Source organism: Peromyscus eremicus, chromosome 7 (assembly GCF_949786415.1).
Source record: "Peromyscus eremicus chromosome 7, PerEre_H2_v1, whole genome shotgun sequence".
NCBI classification, from domain to species: Eukaryota; Metazoa; Chordata; class Mammalia; order Rodentia; family Cricetidae; genus Peromyscus; species Peromyscus eremicus.
Window position 1 is genome coordinate 67,983,258 of NC_081422.1, and position 18,105 is coordinate 68,001,362.

The following is an 18,105-nucleotide window of genomic DNA, read 5'->3' on the forward strand; positions in this document are numbered from 1 at the left end:
TGATTTTTCTCTCCGTACCCTAATGGGTTATTTCTAGAGTTGATTCAATAAACTCAAGCTTGATTTAGCATTTGCTGACCCCCTCGAGCTGACTTTCAACAAGGAAGGAAGGCCTTCCAGCAATTTCTCACAATCTTTTCTGGCTCTGGTTCTTTGTTTTAAAAAAGCTGATTCTCTCCAGCTGTTCCATTTTTCAGAGCCCATTCACTCCAGGAGGCCTAGTTCAGCCTAAGATACAACTGGGAAATCAGTGAAAATTTCATGGAGAATCTGGCAGTAGGGCAATCTCCTTGTAGAATGACAGCATCCCAAGGGATATTGTGGTATGCTGTCAGAAATCAGAGATGTGGTCTGTACTGTAAATAATTAATCACAAAATCTGCATCCCCAATATTGGGGCTCTGTTTTCAGTATTATTCTTGTTCCTTTCTGGAGAGCACCCCCCCCCCCCAAGAGCTCACATGATCACATGCAGAGACAGACTGCCACATGTTCCTTATCCCACCCAGAAGGGCATGGATGCTGGTTAGAAGTGTCAGTTGCTGTGCAGCTTTTGTGGCTGTCTCTAACTAGATAGTAAATATAGTAGAACCCACCGTCATGGTACTACAGATCAACTAATGTCTTTAGATATAGTAAGGTACTTCCTTCAGCTTTGACAGCTAAAGGGGAAAGGCTTCATCTCTTGGATTTCCTTTACAGTTTCGAGTTGGTGAACACATAGCACATTTTGGGGTCTATTTCCACATCTCTGTGCTGTTAATCTTTGAGTTATATCCCTATCTGTATGACTCAACAGGCTTCCTCTTAGTCTGACGCTTCTTCCCTCTCCTTCTACGCCATACACACTAACCGTACTACCCCATACACACTAACCGTACTACCCCTCAGCTTCGTGGGTGGCTAGCAACATAGTCCAAATTCCTTTTATTCCAGGTGGGAAACCCGAGGCTCAGTTAAAGGACCGTGCTGTTGGAGCTGCAAGGAGATCAACAAGAAGCCCCTTAGAAACTTGTCACCTAGCACACTTGTCATCAGAGAGGCTTCACCTAACAGCTGATGGAAGCCGATGCAGAGACCACAGCCAAACATTAGGCAGATCTCAGGGAATCTTGTGGAAAAAGGGGAAGGACGATTATGGGAGCCAGATGGGGCCAAGGGTACTACAAGAAAACCCACAGAATCAACTAACCTGGGCTCATTGGGGCTCACAGGGACTGAACCTCCAACCAGAGAACTTGCATGGCACTGACCAAGGACCTCTGCATGTACCTTACAGATGTGCAGCTTAGTCATCTTGTGGGGCTCCTAACAGTGGGAACAGGGGTTGTCTCTGACTCTGTTGCCTGCTTTTGGGACCCTTTCTGTCTTAATGTAACTTGATATGCCATTGCTGGCTGATATACATGGGAAGACTGCACTTTTCTGAAGAGAAAGGAGAAGGAGTGAATGGGGTGGGGGAGAGAGGAGGTTGGGGAGAGGGACTTGGAGGAGAGGAGGGAGGGGAAACTGTGACTGGGCTGGGAAAAAAATTAAAGACACTTGTTATCTGAAGAGATTCCTATCTGAACATGCTGTTGTAAAGCACACACCTCCAAACAATGTGGCTGGAAAGGGGCTTAGAGCTGTGGGGCTGTACAAATCCAGAATGAGTCAGGGACAGAAGAAATGGGCCGTGTTCTGTCTAGATTTTCTTCTTCCCACACAGCTCTTTGCCAGATTCCCTTTGTTTATACACTCTGTCTACCTCCATCACAGCATTACAGTTGTTATTCTAAACATCAAGTGATGGAGGCAGAATGTCCCATGAATCATACACATGTGATGTGCAGGGGAAGAGAAGACTGATTGGGAAGAAATGAAGTTGGGGGAAAGGGACGCAGGAGGGTAAAGGTCAGTCAATGGGTCACTGTAATGGTTAGATAGTAGCACTAATATGTAGCTGAAAAGCTACACTAATATATAGTGTTTTGTGACACAATTCAGAATAATATTGAAGGAAAGGATTTGACTGGACTATCCACAGAGAAATGATCAATGTTCAGCACATTCAATGTGCTAAGTATTGCAACTTGATCATTGAAATTGATGCAGGCGTCAAAACTCACCACTCCCTAAGTATTATGTCTACTTATTAGGTGTCAGTTGTCAACAAAAATTCCTGGAGAAAAATCCATGTCTGCACAGACTGATTAGCTGGGTAGGACTGCAGTGATGTAGAGCAGTTAGAATATTGCAGGTCCAGAGGCTAATTACCTTATCTGGGCTAGCTTTAGCCCTCTGAATAGCCAATCTTTATCCATCTTTGTGTCATAACTAACACCCTGTGACCAAAAGATAAAAACTTTTTGGAATCTATTAACTTAGCAGACCACTGGCTTCCACCAACCCGGAAGCTAAGAATGTCATCATCCGAGGCCTACTGAAAACCTTCCCTCACTTTGCTCTATCTGCTTCTCTGATATACCCACCAGTATATTTTAAACTTGCCTTCTTTTACGACTTTCTTTGTTCTGTAAAACTACCAAACTTCATGGAACTGCTTCCAGGTTGGAACATGGAATTTGAGGTAACCTAGATCTATGTTTCTGTACCACGATCACTCAGCTTTGCTCTAGAATAAACTATCTCTTATTCCTTTTAATGCAGTACTTCTCAACCTTCCCAATGCTGCAACCCTGTAGTACATTTCCTCATGGTGTGGTGACCCCCAACCATAAAATTATTTTTGTTGCTACTTTGTGACTATAATTTTGCTGCTGTTATAAATCATAATGTAGATATCTGATATGCAAGATATCTGATGAGACTCCTGTGAAAGGGTCATGTCCCACAGGCTGAGAACCCCTGCTTTAAGGTGAGAGCTGTGCTTTTAGCTGCAGAGACACAAGAAATAAACACAATCAAGGTGACAAGAATCACGATTTTTACTGCTGGTTACATCAGTTTATGGTCTGTTAGGGCAGCTATGAACAATTGAAGGTGATGAAATAATGAAGTGAATGGCTGTGGAAGACAGAATAGAACACCTGTCCCTCCTGGCTGTGGCATGTGTGGCCCTTAAGAGAGATGTTAGTTTAAAAAGAGACTTGGCAGTATGTGGGTGACCCTGCAGGCTGGCAGAGCTCTGAGGGGGGGGCAAGGTTAACAAGCAGCCACTACCTAGGTTCTGCATCTCTTCTGACATGGGCTGCAGCAAGGAAGCTCCTTGTTACCTTACTTTGCCAAGCTCAGCTGTTAAGCCAGACTGTATGTGGGAGTTGCTCTGGATTCAATTATATTTGTTAAATCACGTCAATTCCAGGTTGCTCTTCTAGCTTATCGTTCTCTTAATTTTCTATTAAATCCAAATTGAAAACCCCAATTACAGAGATGGCTAGGAGGAGACAGAAACCAGGCAATATCTGCAAATAAAAGGCCAACATCTCCGACATCCACCTCTCCTTGTTGCTTGGTGCTACAAAACTAAAAATAACTGGTTGCATTTTCTGACTTCAGCGGAGTGCCACCTCACCTTTGAGTTATATCTACACAATGTGATGCTAGAAGTTTGAGTTTATTGTGGAATAAAATACAGCATTCAAACTTCCTTTTGAAGGGCATTTTCCAGTTGAGAAAGAGTTGTTGCTTTTCCCTCAGAACCCTTATCTCTTTTATTATTCTGACTTTCTGAATAAACCAACATTTTTTAAAGTGGGAATCTCTTAGCACTCCTGTATCTCTCATGCCTGGTAAGATTTATAGTGCTCTGAACCATGTGATAGATGGATCAAGCCTGAGGGGAAGAGATAGGAAGAGATGCTTAGAGTGGTCCAGGTAACATAGGTGCCTAACTTCTGAATGTGTCTTTTTCTGGGTCAGTGGTTGTCAGCTTTCCTAATGCTGGGACCCTTTAGTACAGTTCCCCATTTTGTGGTGATCCCCCAAATATAAGTTAATTTTGTCGCTACCTCATAACTGTAATTTTGCTACCATTATGAATCGTAATGTAAAGATCTAAGATGCAGGATATCTTATATGTGACCCGAAAGGAGTCATCATCCACAGGTTGAGAAACACTGTTCTAGGTGCTGAAAGGTAGCCTCGCTCTTTTTTTTTTTTTTTTGGTTTTTTGAGACAGGGTTTCTCTGTGTAGCTTTGCGCCTTTCCTGGAACTCGCTTTGGAGACCAGGCTGGCCTTGAACTCACAGAGATCCGCCTGGCTCTGCCTCCCGAGTGCTGGGATTAAAGGCGTGCGCCACCACCGCCCGGCTTGGTAGCCTCGCTCTTAATTACTGGCTTATGAGTGCTTGTTCTTTGCAAACTTCTTGAGGCTGAAGACAATGAAAAATGCTTTTATTTCCTACCCTGATTCCTGCCCCCTGCAGGTACAATAACTTCAAGTAGGCACAATGGATAATTAAACCTTTTAATTTATGAAGTTTTGAAATTGCTTTGGGAGACAATTTTAGAACTGAAAGTAAGTTATAATTAATTGAATTGTCTGTTTTGTTATTGAACTGCCTAATATATGCTTTATAATTCAATTTATTCAACAATTTATTTTATAGATATTGAAAAGTGATAAAAACAGCATATCGATCCTAATTAATTTATTACTGAATGACATTCCTATTTATAGTTGGGGAAAATATATTATATAACATAATATATTCTGCACGGACAAACACAAAATTCTTGGAAAAGCAAAATCAATCATATTACCTGGAGGTCTGAATATATAGCTTAGCATCTTTAAAATTATAAAAAATATAAATACTAATTTTAAGTAAAACAATGCATAAAATATAAATGAAAGTCTATGTAATGTTTTTAAGAAATGCTGTAGTTTTGTATATGACTTCAAAATAGTTACCAATATTTTAGAGCTATTATTTTAAATACAAGCATTTGGCTATACTATTGTGTATTGTCACAAATTCCATCCAAATACCTTGAATCAAGATTCAATGAACAGAAAGTTGGCTGGTGAGGGTGGTGCAGAGATAAGACAAAAGTGTTCTGAGCTGTTATTTTTCTGTGGGGAAGCCTTTGCCCTGGAGGAGATGGGAATGGGGGGCGGGCTGGGGGGAAGGTGAGGGGGGCGGGAGGGGGGAGAACAAGGGAATCTGTGGCTGATATGTAGAACTGAATTGTATTGCAAAATAAAAATTAAAAAAAAACCAAAAAACTTTATGTGTTTGTGTGCATGGATGTGTGCTCACCATGTACGTGCCTGGTGCCCAGTGCCTGGGGATGCCAGAAGAGTGTTAGATCCCTTGGAGCTAGAGTTACAGGCAGTTGTGAGCCACCATGTAGGTGCTGGGAACTGAAGCTGGATCCTCAGGAAGAGCAGTAGGTATTCAAACTATGAATCCATCTCTCCAGCCCCTGAGCTGGTTTTAATCACCGTGTTTCTATTTTGCCAACCCCTCCAGCAGCAGTACTCAGAGTCCCAAGGCCAGTGGCCTCAGCATCACCACCCAGGGATTTGTTGATCACACAATCCTGCCTGTGTGGCCTCCTCAACCAAATCCTCTGGGGCTGGAGTTCTGCAGTGTGTTTCCACAATCTAAGCCGGAAGCTAGGGTGCATGCTGACACTCACTGACTACTGATATGGAGGCCTCTTGTCTTTAAGCAGTGAGCCTCACTCCTGGTTCCCAGCTTTCCTATCTGGTCTGAAACTGCTCAGAGAACTCACTGAGTCTGTGTGGTTAATAGGTTTGGAGAAGAACTTTAGTGAATTGTACTTCACACATTGGAGCTGTCAAGTGCTAACTCAGCATTAAAAGCTCAGAATAATATGGACACACATGATTGAAACACAAGAACGAAGTTGCTCACCAAGAGAGACATGGCATATGCTGCAGATTTCTTGGCTCTGTTCTGCACGGACTAACACAAAACTTACTCTTACAGTAAAGTCCCCACCATGACCAGAGTCAGAAAACTCAGCTATATTTGAGACATGGCAATAAAAATCATATTACCATGGCACTAACTGGGTCTGTTTTATGGTAATCAGAATGGAAATACAGCTTAACAAAAACTTCCTTTTCAGTAAATTTCTCAGTATGAAATAACTTCTAGAGCAATAGTTCTCAACCTGTGGGTCACGAACCCCTTGTGGGGTGGGTGTGGGGTGTGGGGTGTTGGGTTGTGGGGGTGTGGGGAGTGTCACATGTCAGATATCATGCATATCAGATAGTTATGATTCATAACAGTGCCAAAATTACAGTTATAAAGTAGCAATGAAAATAATTTTATGGTTGGGGGTCACCACAACATGAGGAACTGTGTTAAAGGGTCGCACATTAGAAAGGTTGAGAACCGCTGCTCTAGAGTTTGGAGTGCTGTCAGTTAAGCCAACGAACAATCACAGGTGCCACCATTTCAAATGGTTGCACCACAATGCAGACAGCCTCTGCTCTTATGGCACAGTCAGAACTCTCCTAAATCAACTTATGTAACTTTCGTGGAGTATCCAAACCAATACATTATGACTTCCTGTAAAGAAATGAAATTTTGGGTAATTTAATTATCTTTCTCATATACTTATGCAAATTAGATTGCGGATCAAAGGAACATTTGTAAGTCACTTCCAACGGCTATAACAATATGTTCATGTTAGGAAATTAATATAAAGGAATTTGCAGCCGGGCGGTGGTGGCGCACGCCTTTAATCCCAGCACTCGGGAGGCAGAGCCAGGCGGATCTCCGTGAGTTCAAGGCCAGCCTGGGCTACCAAGTGAGTTCCAGGAGAGGCGCAAAGCTACACAGAGAAACCCTGTCTCGAAAAACCAAAAAAAAAAAGGAATTTGCAATAGACACACATGAAGTTATAGTCAAGAAACAAACTAGTATAATGTTTCCGTTTTGAGTTATTCCATCTATTACAGAATAACTAGACAATAATTCACTAGTGAATGGCATTCACATGATGTTTTTACTATTATTGTGGTACACAGGGGCACCATATGACACAGGATAGTGATGGTGGAGTAAATAAATGGTTGACGTCATCCCAAGTCAGATTATAATATAGGTTGTCTATTTCATAATATTTCAATACAGTGGTCCCTAAGGCTGATTGACAACGTTTCCACCAATAAACAGCACAAAAGCAAACCCAAGTGTGAAATACTCCTGTGTCCAGGTTGTCCTGTGAGGGAGAACTACCTTGGCAGTGCTCAGGTCAAAGCGACATCATGCAGGCACATCTGCAAGCAGCCAGCTGTGGACAGCGCTCGAGGCAAGCAGCCTGTGGGGGAAATCCTGACTAACAAACACGCGGCATTTGAGACTACTCCAAGCAAACGCACAGCAATCATCTGCTTTGTAGAGAGAAGTGCACACCCCAGCATCGAGGGGTAAACACAACAAACTCCTGAGAGAGGAGAATGTCACTGGTATCAGTTAAGATTCCCCATAGAGCTGCACCGGGAGAAGAAACTGGCCACTGAGATTAGTCCGCATGGAAGAACTTATTTATGATTTGAAAAATGACATATGTGTGTATGTGTGTTGTCTGCGTATGATGTGTTTGCACGTATATGTGCATTTGTTGGTACATGTGGCGGCCAGGCAATGATAGCGGGTGTCCTCCTCTGTTCCTTTCTGCTTTATTCCCTTGAGACAGGGTCTCTCACCAAACCTGGAGCCTGGCTGGTGGCCAGTAAGCCCCAGAGATGCTCCTGTCTCTGCCCCCTACAGCACTGATGTTACAGGTGTGTATTTGTGAATGTGATCATGCCTGGCTTTTTGCGTGAATTCTGGGGGATTGAATTCAGGTCTTCATGCTTGCATGGCCAATCATCTTGCCCACTGAGTATATTTTTAGCCTCAAATGGTCAAACTTTCGAAGGGTGATGGATATTCCTGTATCAAGTACTGTATATACGTCTTATAGCAAAAGGTGACTCCTGGTCATACTCTATAACATCTCTTTTTCTTTTTCCTTTGGATATTTTTTTGGGGTGGGGCAGGGTCTCACATACCCTAAGCTGGCCTTGACCTCACTGCATAGCCAAGGACAACTGCTAACCTTTTATCCTCCTGCTTGCATTTCTCTGGTTCTGGGATTATAGCCATACACCTTCATGCCAAGTTTCAATCAAATACTTTTTGATTTCTGTAAAAGCCTCAAGTGAAGGAACTTGTTTAAATGATTGTCACTCACAGATGACCCTATTGGAAGGAATATGCAGATCATCTCATAACCTGGGTCATGAAGGAAGCAGAGCATAGCAACCTATGACTGTAATATAATTGTATATTAACTAAGCACAACCGTCCTGGAATCTGTGTGTTACACTTGGCCTTGGCTTGGGTCTTGTTTTCTTCTTGGCCTTCACAAACCCCTGTTCCAGTTCTGATTGGACCAGCTTAAAGCTTTTTCTTGGCAACAGAAGCCAGATTAAAAGGGAAGAGCGAGGGGAAAACTCTACATAGAAAGAGGGATAGGAGAACATTGAATATAGGAAAGAGGGGTGGAAACTATTTCAAGTCAGGAAATGAAAGCCACCGAAGCCACTGTGAATCATCCCATAGATTGAAGAGCTACAAACCAAGCCTTTGTTTTTATCTCATGGACTCAATTGCGTTTTCCTTGTATGTTATGTATGAGGCACTCGATAAATAGGCATAGCTTGCATTATAAAGGAAGAATTTATATAAAAATCCAGTTTATAATGGGAACCAGTGCCTTTCAAACTGGTAATTGCACCACAAATAAGAACGCACTTTTGACTGGTAAACAAGTCTCCTTGGTAGGTGCTTAGGTAGCAAGTGGCTTGGTCAATGTAGCTTCCTTTAACCACAGACCTCATGTGTCTTCAGTCTATCAGCTCTGATTTGTCCCGTTAATACTCAGTCCAGCAAACACTGTCTACCTTAGAGCTCAAACATAGAAGAGCAGAGAAAGATTTGGAGCAGAGGGGGAAGTTTCTAGAAATAGGTCATTCAGAATATAATTTCATTCTTAAATGATTCCTGATGTTTAATCTTCACTGAATTTTGGACATGAGATTCCCCATAAGAAATGAGTGATTCCTTCACTACTTCCAAAAGTATCAAATAGACTTAAATGGCTGAATATGCAGCATCAGGAAAATTAGAAATGGAATCTCTTGTGATGGTCCCCAACTGCCATGTCCATCGATTTTAACAGAAGAATAAAAAAAAAAAAAAATGAGATTGATGCCCTCAAACCCCGGGGCAGGGATTAAGGACTTATTTCACACAAGCTGAACTGAGACTACCAGGGAAGTACACCTCAGAAGAAAACTCATTAAAAAAAAGTTTTGTAGCGTAACGTCACACGTGTCTTCTAGAATGTTTCATTTATAAGAGACTGGATATCAGCTTCATTTTGAAAAGATTAAAAATAAAACATACATGGTGGGGGGAGCAGCTGAATTTCTCCTTAGGTTTAAAGATTCATCTCATGTGACGAAGGCTGATATTAAAACAGCACTCTCCAGCCTCAAACATTTAGAAGCAAAAGGGAAATTTGCTTTGATTTTGAACCTAGCTTTCTGTGTGGGCCCATAGCTTCCTATGTAGAAAGGCTGATGTAAGGGTTTTTGAAACAGTGTGGATACAGATCCATTGAGTCTGCTTTCTCTTTTAAAAAATATTTACTTTGTGTGTTTGCCTGCACACATTTATGTGCTGTGTGTATGCAGTGCCTGAGAAGGCCAGAAGAGGGCATCAGACATCCTGGAACTAGAGCTGATTATGTAGGTGTTGGGGACCAAACCCAAGTCCTCTGGAAGAACAGCCAGTTCCTTTGACTGCTGGGCCATGTCTCCAGCCCCAAGGGTTTGTTTTATTCTTGTTGCTGTTGGTGGTGGGCAGGATGAGATGGGGAAGACGAGATGCTCCGTGACTCTCGCCTTCAACATCTTCCCCATTCCTCAATCGCCGGATGCTCATATCAGTATGTAAGACAAGACAAGACCTTGGCAAGCAGGGAGAGGCAGATGCAAGCTAATGTATTGTTCTCTGCCTGATTCCAACAAGCAAATGAGAGAGAGCACTCGGCTGTGTGATGATTTTCAGATGAAGGGTGAGAACAGCAGCCAGGGGAAGCAGTAACACTTGCCATCACAAACCTCATAGGAGAATCTCTCTCCTTCCTTCTTCTGCTCGGGGAAGTGCAAGGCAAAGATGTTGGACAGAGACACGACACATTACAGACACGACACATAGCACATTTGACCCAGCTTTCACGATGTGAAAAATTATGCACTGATAAAGACAAAACCACTATTGCTACAACATGGATTCTAAAACGAGCGTCAACTTCAAGATCATAGTATACAATAATATAAAGTGTAATCTTCGTTGTACTACTGATCACGAGCATATATGCACACATTTTAATTGTATAACAGGATGATTGGTTCTCTCCCTGCTCCTGAGCATACCTCTCTTTTACTAAAATATTGTCATAGTGATTGCCGTAACTGTCAATGGCATTTTAGAGATTAAAAATGCTTCCTGCTTATTGGTAAAAAGAACATTTCAAAAAGTAAGACACTTTCCATGGCAAAGCAAAAGGCTACTAATTTCCACTCAAGAGGCATTTGGTAAAAATAGGAGTGGACACACACTCACCTCTTTCCCGCCCATGGATTCGAACATTTTCTCCAGTTGGACTCGAAGTTGTTGGATGTTGTTCATCAGGATGCAGGGCTTACGGAAAGAGAATGAGAGGTGAGCATGAGCATCCTTTCCATGTTACTGCTGCAGTGAATTTAAGTCATACAGTGTACAGCTGTTACCTGTGGCCTATTATACACATCACATGTAACAATTCTGCTACTTTGAATGATGGCTTTTAATGGGTGGGAATGGAAAGGAACTGGACAGCCATTAGGGGGAATACAATTTAACAGTGAACTCATGCAGCTGCTCCCGGAGACTGGCTAGCAAGACCTTTTCTTCATTAGGTTGTGGTGTTCTGGACATAGGAATTAGCCATGTTTATTTGTTATTACTTTTTTGAGACAATGTTCCATGTATTATTTTCTTGAGACAATGTTTCATGCATTCCAGGCTGGCCTCAGACTTCCTGGAAGGCTGATGATCACCCTGACCTCTACTTCCAAGGCGCCAGGGTGGCATGCATGCACTACCAGGCCTGGTTTCTGCTGTGCTGGCGATTGAACCTAGAACTTCATACATGCTGTGTAAGTGCTCTTCCAACCGAGCTATATCCCCCAACTTACCATATTCTATTTTGTAAAATTTTTAGTTTTGAGAAATCAATTAATTTCAATTCTCTGGTAATTTTGCTGTTTTAAAACCAAAAGAGCACCTGCATTTCTTTTTTAAATCTAAGAAAAGTTACAAAAATTAAAAAAAAAACTTTTAATGGAGTCTCTAGTTATCAATATAACCCGGAAGCTAATGACTCAAGTCCCTTCACTATCTTGCTCCTGCTCAAGCATGTTCCCCTTCTCATTTCCCCCTTTGCCTTTTTGGGGTCTGTTTCCATCATTTAGGTTAGAATTTTCTCTCCTAGGTGTTGACTTGTCTATCATCTACTTTGCATTTGTTTTATAAGACTTTCTATTTAGTCGTTCTTTACTGTCTTTACGAGCTAAATGTAAACACAGTGCATGCTGCTGCGGCTTCCGGTGAAGCGTGCCCTGTGCTTGCATGGAACATGTACTTAAGCATTTGAGTTGTTTCTAGAGGTAGGAAAGGGCAATGGAATATAAAACTCTGTGACAAGACTAGATGTCAATTTGGAATTAATTTATAATCAGAAAACAGATTTTTGGCCCGGTTGCAAAATCATTGGGTAGTTGCTACACATTGATTCTAAAGAGTTAGTGGCTGAGAGCTGGAGATGACAGAGGCCGGAAATGGATGCATCTTCCAAGTGGCTGGGAAGTAAGCCAGTAATGAATCAGAAGGTCAGACAAAGGACTCATGGGACATCAAAGAGGTGTTAGCTCTCATCAGTGGAAAGATTTTATTATTATTTTAACCACATCACAGACCTCTGAGAGACTTTGTACTTGACTCTTAAAGTGACCACAATCTAAGTTTGATTTATGGAAACAATTTTCAACTTTTATTCTGTTCCCTGGATTCTGGCCACTTAAATATTTTATTTTTTAAACACAGATAACTGAGATTTATATTCCAGAGTTTCCAGTTGCTGATCTGGGTGCTCTGGACACAGTTTTGAGGGCCCCATTCCCCAAGTCACAATCAGCATTCCCTGATGCAGGCATAACTCCATTCTATAGATGTATTACAGTTTTCAGTTTTACAGGGGGATTCAAACTTTTGTGACTCCACAAATGGAACCCACAGACATTTTCAGCTGGAAAATATGGCAGAAAGGCAGGTATAGGAAATGTGTCTTGGATTTGGGAAAGCCTACCAGACAGAAAGTCAAGGTCAAAGTATGACCTTGGCATTTTTTTTTTTTTTTCCAGAGCTGAGGACCGAACTCAGGGCCTTGCGCTTGCTAGGCAAGCGCTCTACCACTGAGCTAAATCCCCAACCCTGACCTTGGTATCTTATGAGAAGTAGACGACTGCCTGGTAGACGGCTTCCACACCTGCTCCCCCTGGGCCCAAGTTAGCTGGGCCCTTCTGTGATCTTTTTGATGTCTACATTTAAACATATTTTTCTCAGCACACAGCACAGGACTAGAGTAACAATTCTTTATATAAAAGTTATACACCAACTCAAATATGATCATTTCTGATTTTAAAGAAGCCAGGAAGAGTAAAATGGACACAGAAAGCTAGACTCATTCGGCATAATGGCTACTCACTCCACATAAAGAGTGTGGAGAAACGAGATAGAGTTGAGTTTTCTAGATAAGCATAGAGTTGAGTTTTCTAGGTGAACATAAAGCTTTCCTCTTTTACTAACCTTTCCTTGACTCTGAAAAGCTCCAAATTCACTGTTGTTACTTATCAAATCATTAATAAGAACTAGGTTATTGCTCTATTATACCTCAAATATAAGCATAAAACAGCCTGATTCTAACAATTCTGTAGTCAACGAGTAAGAATAAATAAATAGATGTATAAATAAATCCATCCAGGCAGGGCACATGCCTAGAATCCCAGAACTGGGGAGACTGAGGCAGGAGGATTCAAAGTTCAAAGCCAGCATGGGCTATGTAACAAGACACTGTCTTAAAAAATTGGGGGGAAAAGAGAAATATCTAATAAAAAGAATATTGTTTGAATCTAATTCTGTTGCTTACTGAGGAGTTTATGAACATGAAAGAATAAGTTGGGTATAGCTGTAACTCTGTATGTGCAGATTTTGATTTTACTTATAAACATATTGTATACATTTTAAGTTATCTTGAGAACAGTTGTAAACCTCAAATATGATGAAGAAAGTTTTATTCAAACTAGGGGCATTCCTTTTTTTTTTTTTTGTTTTGTTTTGTTTTGTTTTTTTTTGAGACAGGGTTTCTCTGTGTAGTTTTGCGCCTCTCCTGGAACTCACTCTGTAGACCAGGCTGGCCTCGAACTCACAGAGATCCGCCTGCCTCTGCCTCCCGAGTGCTGGGATTAAAGGCGTGCGCCACCACCGCCCGGCTAGGGGGCATTCCTATATGACTAAAGTGCTTGAGTTAAAAAAGAGACAATCTCTAAAATAAATTTTGAGATTTATTGATTTAGAAAAGGGTGATCTGGCATTGGTTGGAATGGGAACAAAAGGCATGAAAGTGGTTTTGAGCCACTTTAATTTAAATTGCCACAGTAAGATGGGACCTGACAGTGCACAACAGTGATACTAGCACTCAGGATGTGAAGGCAGATGGATCGGAAGTTCAATCGTAGTGTATGGCAAGTTCAAGGTCAGCCTGGGCTACATAGGACCTGTCTCAAAAACAATAATGAAATTGTATGTCATGCTATAAAAAAATTCTCATTTGGACATTTTGTTTAACTGTGGGCTTTAATTCTGACCCCTGACACATCAAATGTTATGCTCACATCTTTTTGAAAAATGTCTTTTGTTTACTTAGCACATGAGCGCGCGCGCGCGCACACACACACACACACACACACAAATCATGGTGCTCACGTAGAAATCAGAAGACAACTCTAGAAGCCAGTTCTTTCCTTCCACCATTGCTTCTATGACGGAATTCATGTCATCAGGGTTTTATGAAAAGTGACTTTACCCACTGAGTCATCTTACACACCCTCATTGTTACACCCGAAATGTCTGTCTTTAAATGTTTCCCACTACATTTGCGGATGACTGAAAACCTTACGATGACCATATGATAACTTTCAATGTTTTTGAGACAGGGTCTCACTGTATATCTCTGGTTGTCATGGAACTCACTCCATAGACCAGGCTGGTCTTGAACACACAGGGATCCACTTGCCTTCCTCTGCCTCCCTAGTGCTGGGATTAAAGGTATGTGCCACTATGCCCATCTTATGGTTTTGATCCTTACGGGAAATCTGTAGTATGTGTTTGTAATCACTGGAGGCAAAGCCATGTATTCATTCCATGTATTCATTCAAGATACGTTGATGAAATTACAGTTATTTTAAAATTCAACAATAGAATTCAAAGATAGTGGAGACTACTGACTATGATGAAGAACAGATGCTGAGCTATGGCATTTACACAGGCTTTTAATTAACTATAAAATTTCATTGGAGGGGGGTGCTGGAGAGATGGTTCAGTGGTTAAGAACACATACTGCTCTTGCAAAAGACCTGAGTTCACTTCCCACCACCCGCATTTGGTGGCTTACAACTGCCTGTGACTTCAGCTTCAGGGGGATCCGATACCCTCTTGTGATCTCCATAGGCACTGCATTCACATGTATAAACACACACACACACACACACACACACACACACACACACACACACCCCTTGAAAAAAGTTGATTTTGAAATATACAACTCCTATTTGAAAATTATAAAATAATACAATAAATATTGACTTATAGTTATCTGAGGGCTTTTCCTAGGACTCAGAATCTAGAATGTTAGCATGTGAAGTGAAAGGCTGCCCAGCCTTTAAGGGGCTGACAGAAATCAGTCATTTTACAGCCAGCTTTCCGAAGACCTATCTTGCCATCTTAATAGAAATGGAGTATTTACTGAAATTACAGGACACTCTTCTGATTTGCAGAATAACACTGAAGGCATGCATCATCTTTTAACCTTTAAATGAAAATATATGCTTCCAACAAGTAAATATTCTGCCTGTTAGAGGGCTGGCAGGAAATCAAAGGTGGCTGGAAATCAGCGCTGAGATTGTCTGAAAGTTGTAATCAAATTTCTGAGTTGCATATTAACGGAAGGGAGAGAGGCGTCTAGTGGAATCTTCCAGAACCACCAGTGCTGACTTGTCTTCATGAACTGTCAGCTGGGGTTGCTGTGAGTGGGGTTGCTGCTGCGCAGCTCATGATTCTCTTTCAGTCTTGCAGACTAGTGTGGACTGCTTTTCACTTTTATTTCTATTTTTGGAAGGGGGAGGGATAGCTTGCTCTTAAAAACCCTGTGTGTGTGTTTCAGTATCACCCTTTTTAAAAATTCCCTCAATGTTGGCCACACATCATTTCTCTGAATACTAAGGATAGAAAGAAGTTAGAATACTTTCCCTTTACATCAACTCACTCTCATTATATTCCAAACAGCTTCAGTTCATCTTGACTTCCTTTATGCCTTTTGCTGAGTAAGTTGCAATACTGCTTTAGATTTTATAAGTGTTTCCTGGATCATCACAAAACAGGGAGATATGGATAATTCATAGGAGGAAGCATCATTGCCCTGTATATTTATTCCCCTTCTCAATTGGTTTGAAAACCAAAAGACTAAATTATACTTGTTTTAGGGTTGGTAAAAAAGCAACAGTGGTTGATATCAACACTCTAGTTATGGACTCCCTTGTTCTCAGCTCCAGCGCTTTATGAGTTTGTGTATCTTCAATGGTTTATCATCTCATTTCTTACAACATAGAAAAGCGTAATTCTGCAAGTACTGGCCTTCCATCTAATCTTGCATGGAAACCTGCTCAGGATGGGCTGGAAAGGTGTGCTGGCGGTGTCCTGAGATCTCTAGCTTTTGGAAACAGACACTGGTGATCTCTCTTCCTTAGTTGATGTTAGAAAACACAAGTCTCGACTTGGGGGCATTCACGAGCAGGGTTGTTTCTACTTACCACAGTCTCCTTATCACAGTATGAGCTGAAGTCACTTGATACAATGGCAGCATACTGGACCAGAACCTTATTGATGGTCTGAGAAAGAGAATAGGCAACACACTTCAGTAAACTGAGTTAAATATGCCATCTCACAGAAACACTATCTAGGCTAAAGAGAACCAGAGGTTGGTTCAATCCATACCTATGTCCAAAGAGAAATCACAAATCATTGCATGTGTATGAGTTTGTCAGAGTTCTGAATGGCAGAACTATATATATTTCAAATATACCACACAGATCCAGTCTATCAGAGCATAACCCACTCTATCCTATAGTTATTTTCTAAGGTTACTCAGAAGATACACAGGCTGTCATGTGGCAATCTCTTCCCAGCTTAGGGACTTAATGGCTCATGATATCGAACACTTCCCCATCTATCTCACTGGAGACTGCCAGCTTGAAGTTCTCTCTGAGGCTTTCTGGCTTCCAGCTCCTCTTTGTCATCTCATGTCTATCACATTAAAGTTATTTGCAGTGGCCATTTTCTCAGCTTTCTCCTTAATGCCTCATTTATAAGAGAGGCTAGACATTCTTGTAACACCACTCAGCAGTGATTCCCTTCAGCAATAAGAAATTACACTGTATACTATCACACACTACTATCCAAGTGTGAACACTCAGCTTTTGCCATTATATTCTCTCCTTCTCTGTAAGCTGCCTGCTTACTGTTATTCAGCAATGCATTATTTATTGACTGTTATTTAGTAGCACATCATTTGCTAAAAACGTTGTCTACTCACTTCTCCTTTGTACTCAAATTTGACATTTTCTTCCTTTCTCTAAAACTACTTGTGAGCCTCTGAGTGACCTTTGCTTTTATTAATTACGGAGGAGAGAGAAAAATGAACCAACTCTGTTAATTAAATGTATTATAATTGTGTGAAGACATACTGAGGAGTTTGCATTCTTCAGCTTTTATATTCAGATAGAAGTAGCATGTCAACTGTGGATATCATCTTCTTAAAAAAAGATAAAGCAACAGTAATGATTAAAATATGTCATTTATTTGTAGAATAGTCAAAGACCCAAACTATCTCCTTTTAAAATATATTTCTCTGGGTTGACGTCTCAGAAGGTATGAACATGCATTTGTCTACAGGACCCAAGTTCCATTCTGAGCACCCACATCAGGCTACTCCCAAACATCTGTAATTCTAGTTCTCAGGGATTCGTCCCCCTCCTCCTGTTATGACATCTGCAAGCACACTCAGATACACACACACACACACACACACACACACACACACACACACACACACTCTTTTCCCAGTGGTTCACAACTCACTGGGAGAGATATTACAAAGAGTTAAGCTAAGGGAGGAATATTTAACCCACAGACAGAATCCACCAAATTTGACTATAAACTTGTTTTATTGACTTTTAAGTTCACAATAAGCAGCTAGAATTAGGGATAATGTGTTGACAGGAGATTGATGTGTTACAGAAGTACATGGTACTGAGATAATGAGAGTCAGTTTAAATAGAAATTTGGCCTCAAAAAACAGAAGATCTCATTAAGCAGTAGATCAATAAATCCACAGAAACAGAAGGCTGATTAGACAGAAGTATCTTCCAAGTGAAGCTGTTCATATTTCCCTTTAGATGCCATGCTGAGCGACTGTGGGATTTCCAGAGAGTGTTCGCTCATCTGTGCTTGTGAGCTCAACTCTCAATGCACAGTTTCTTACTGACAGTGCAAACTGTGGCAATTACCTTACCCTGTCACCCAAACTCGTATGCACAAGCCATAGTCCTCATGTCCCAGCTTGCTGTACCTCAGACCTAACATGCTGGGGGTGAGATGTGGATGGAAAAGTACCCTTCACAGCTCAGTGTCATTTAGAAACTCAGATGTCTGCTCAGTGACTTGTTAAATAGCCTGCTTAACTTGTGTTTCT

General features: G+C 41.3%; 1 protein-coding gene across 2 annotated transcripts in view; it reads right to left on the reverse strand.

Annotated features, from left to right (window-relative positions):
- The window catches only part of Unc13c (unc-13 homolog C), a 412,574-nt gene that overhangs the window by 76,268 nt on the left and 318,201 nt on the right, over positions 1-18,105 (reverse strand). For both annotated transcript variants that reach the window (XM_059268241.1, XM_059268239.1), the window contains 2 exons: positions 16,166-16,243; positions 10,602-10,679 (listed from right to left, as the gene is read on the reverse strand). In XM_059268241.1, coding sequence (XP_059124224.1) covers positions 10,602-10,679; positions 16,166-16,243 — 156 coding nt within the window. The remainder of the gene's footprint in view (positions 1-10,601; positions 10,680-16,165; positions 16,244-18,105) is intronic.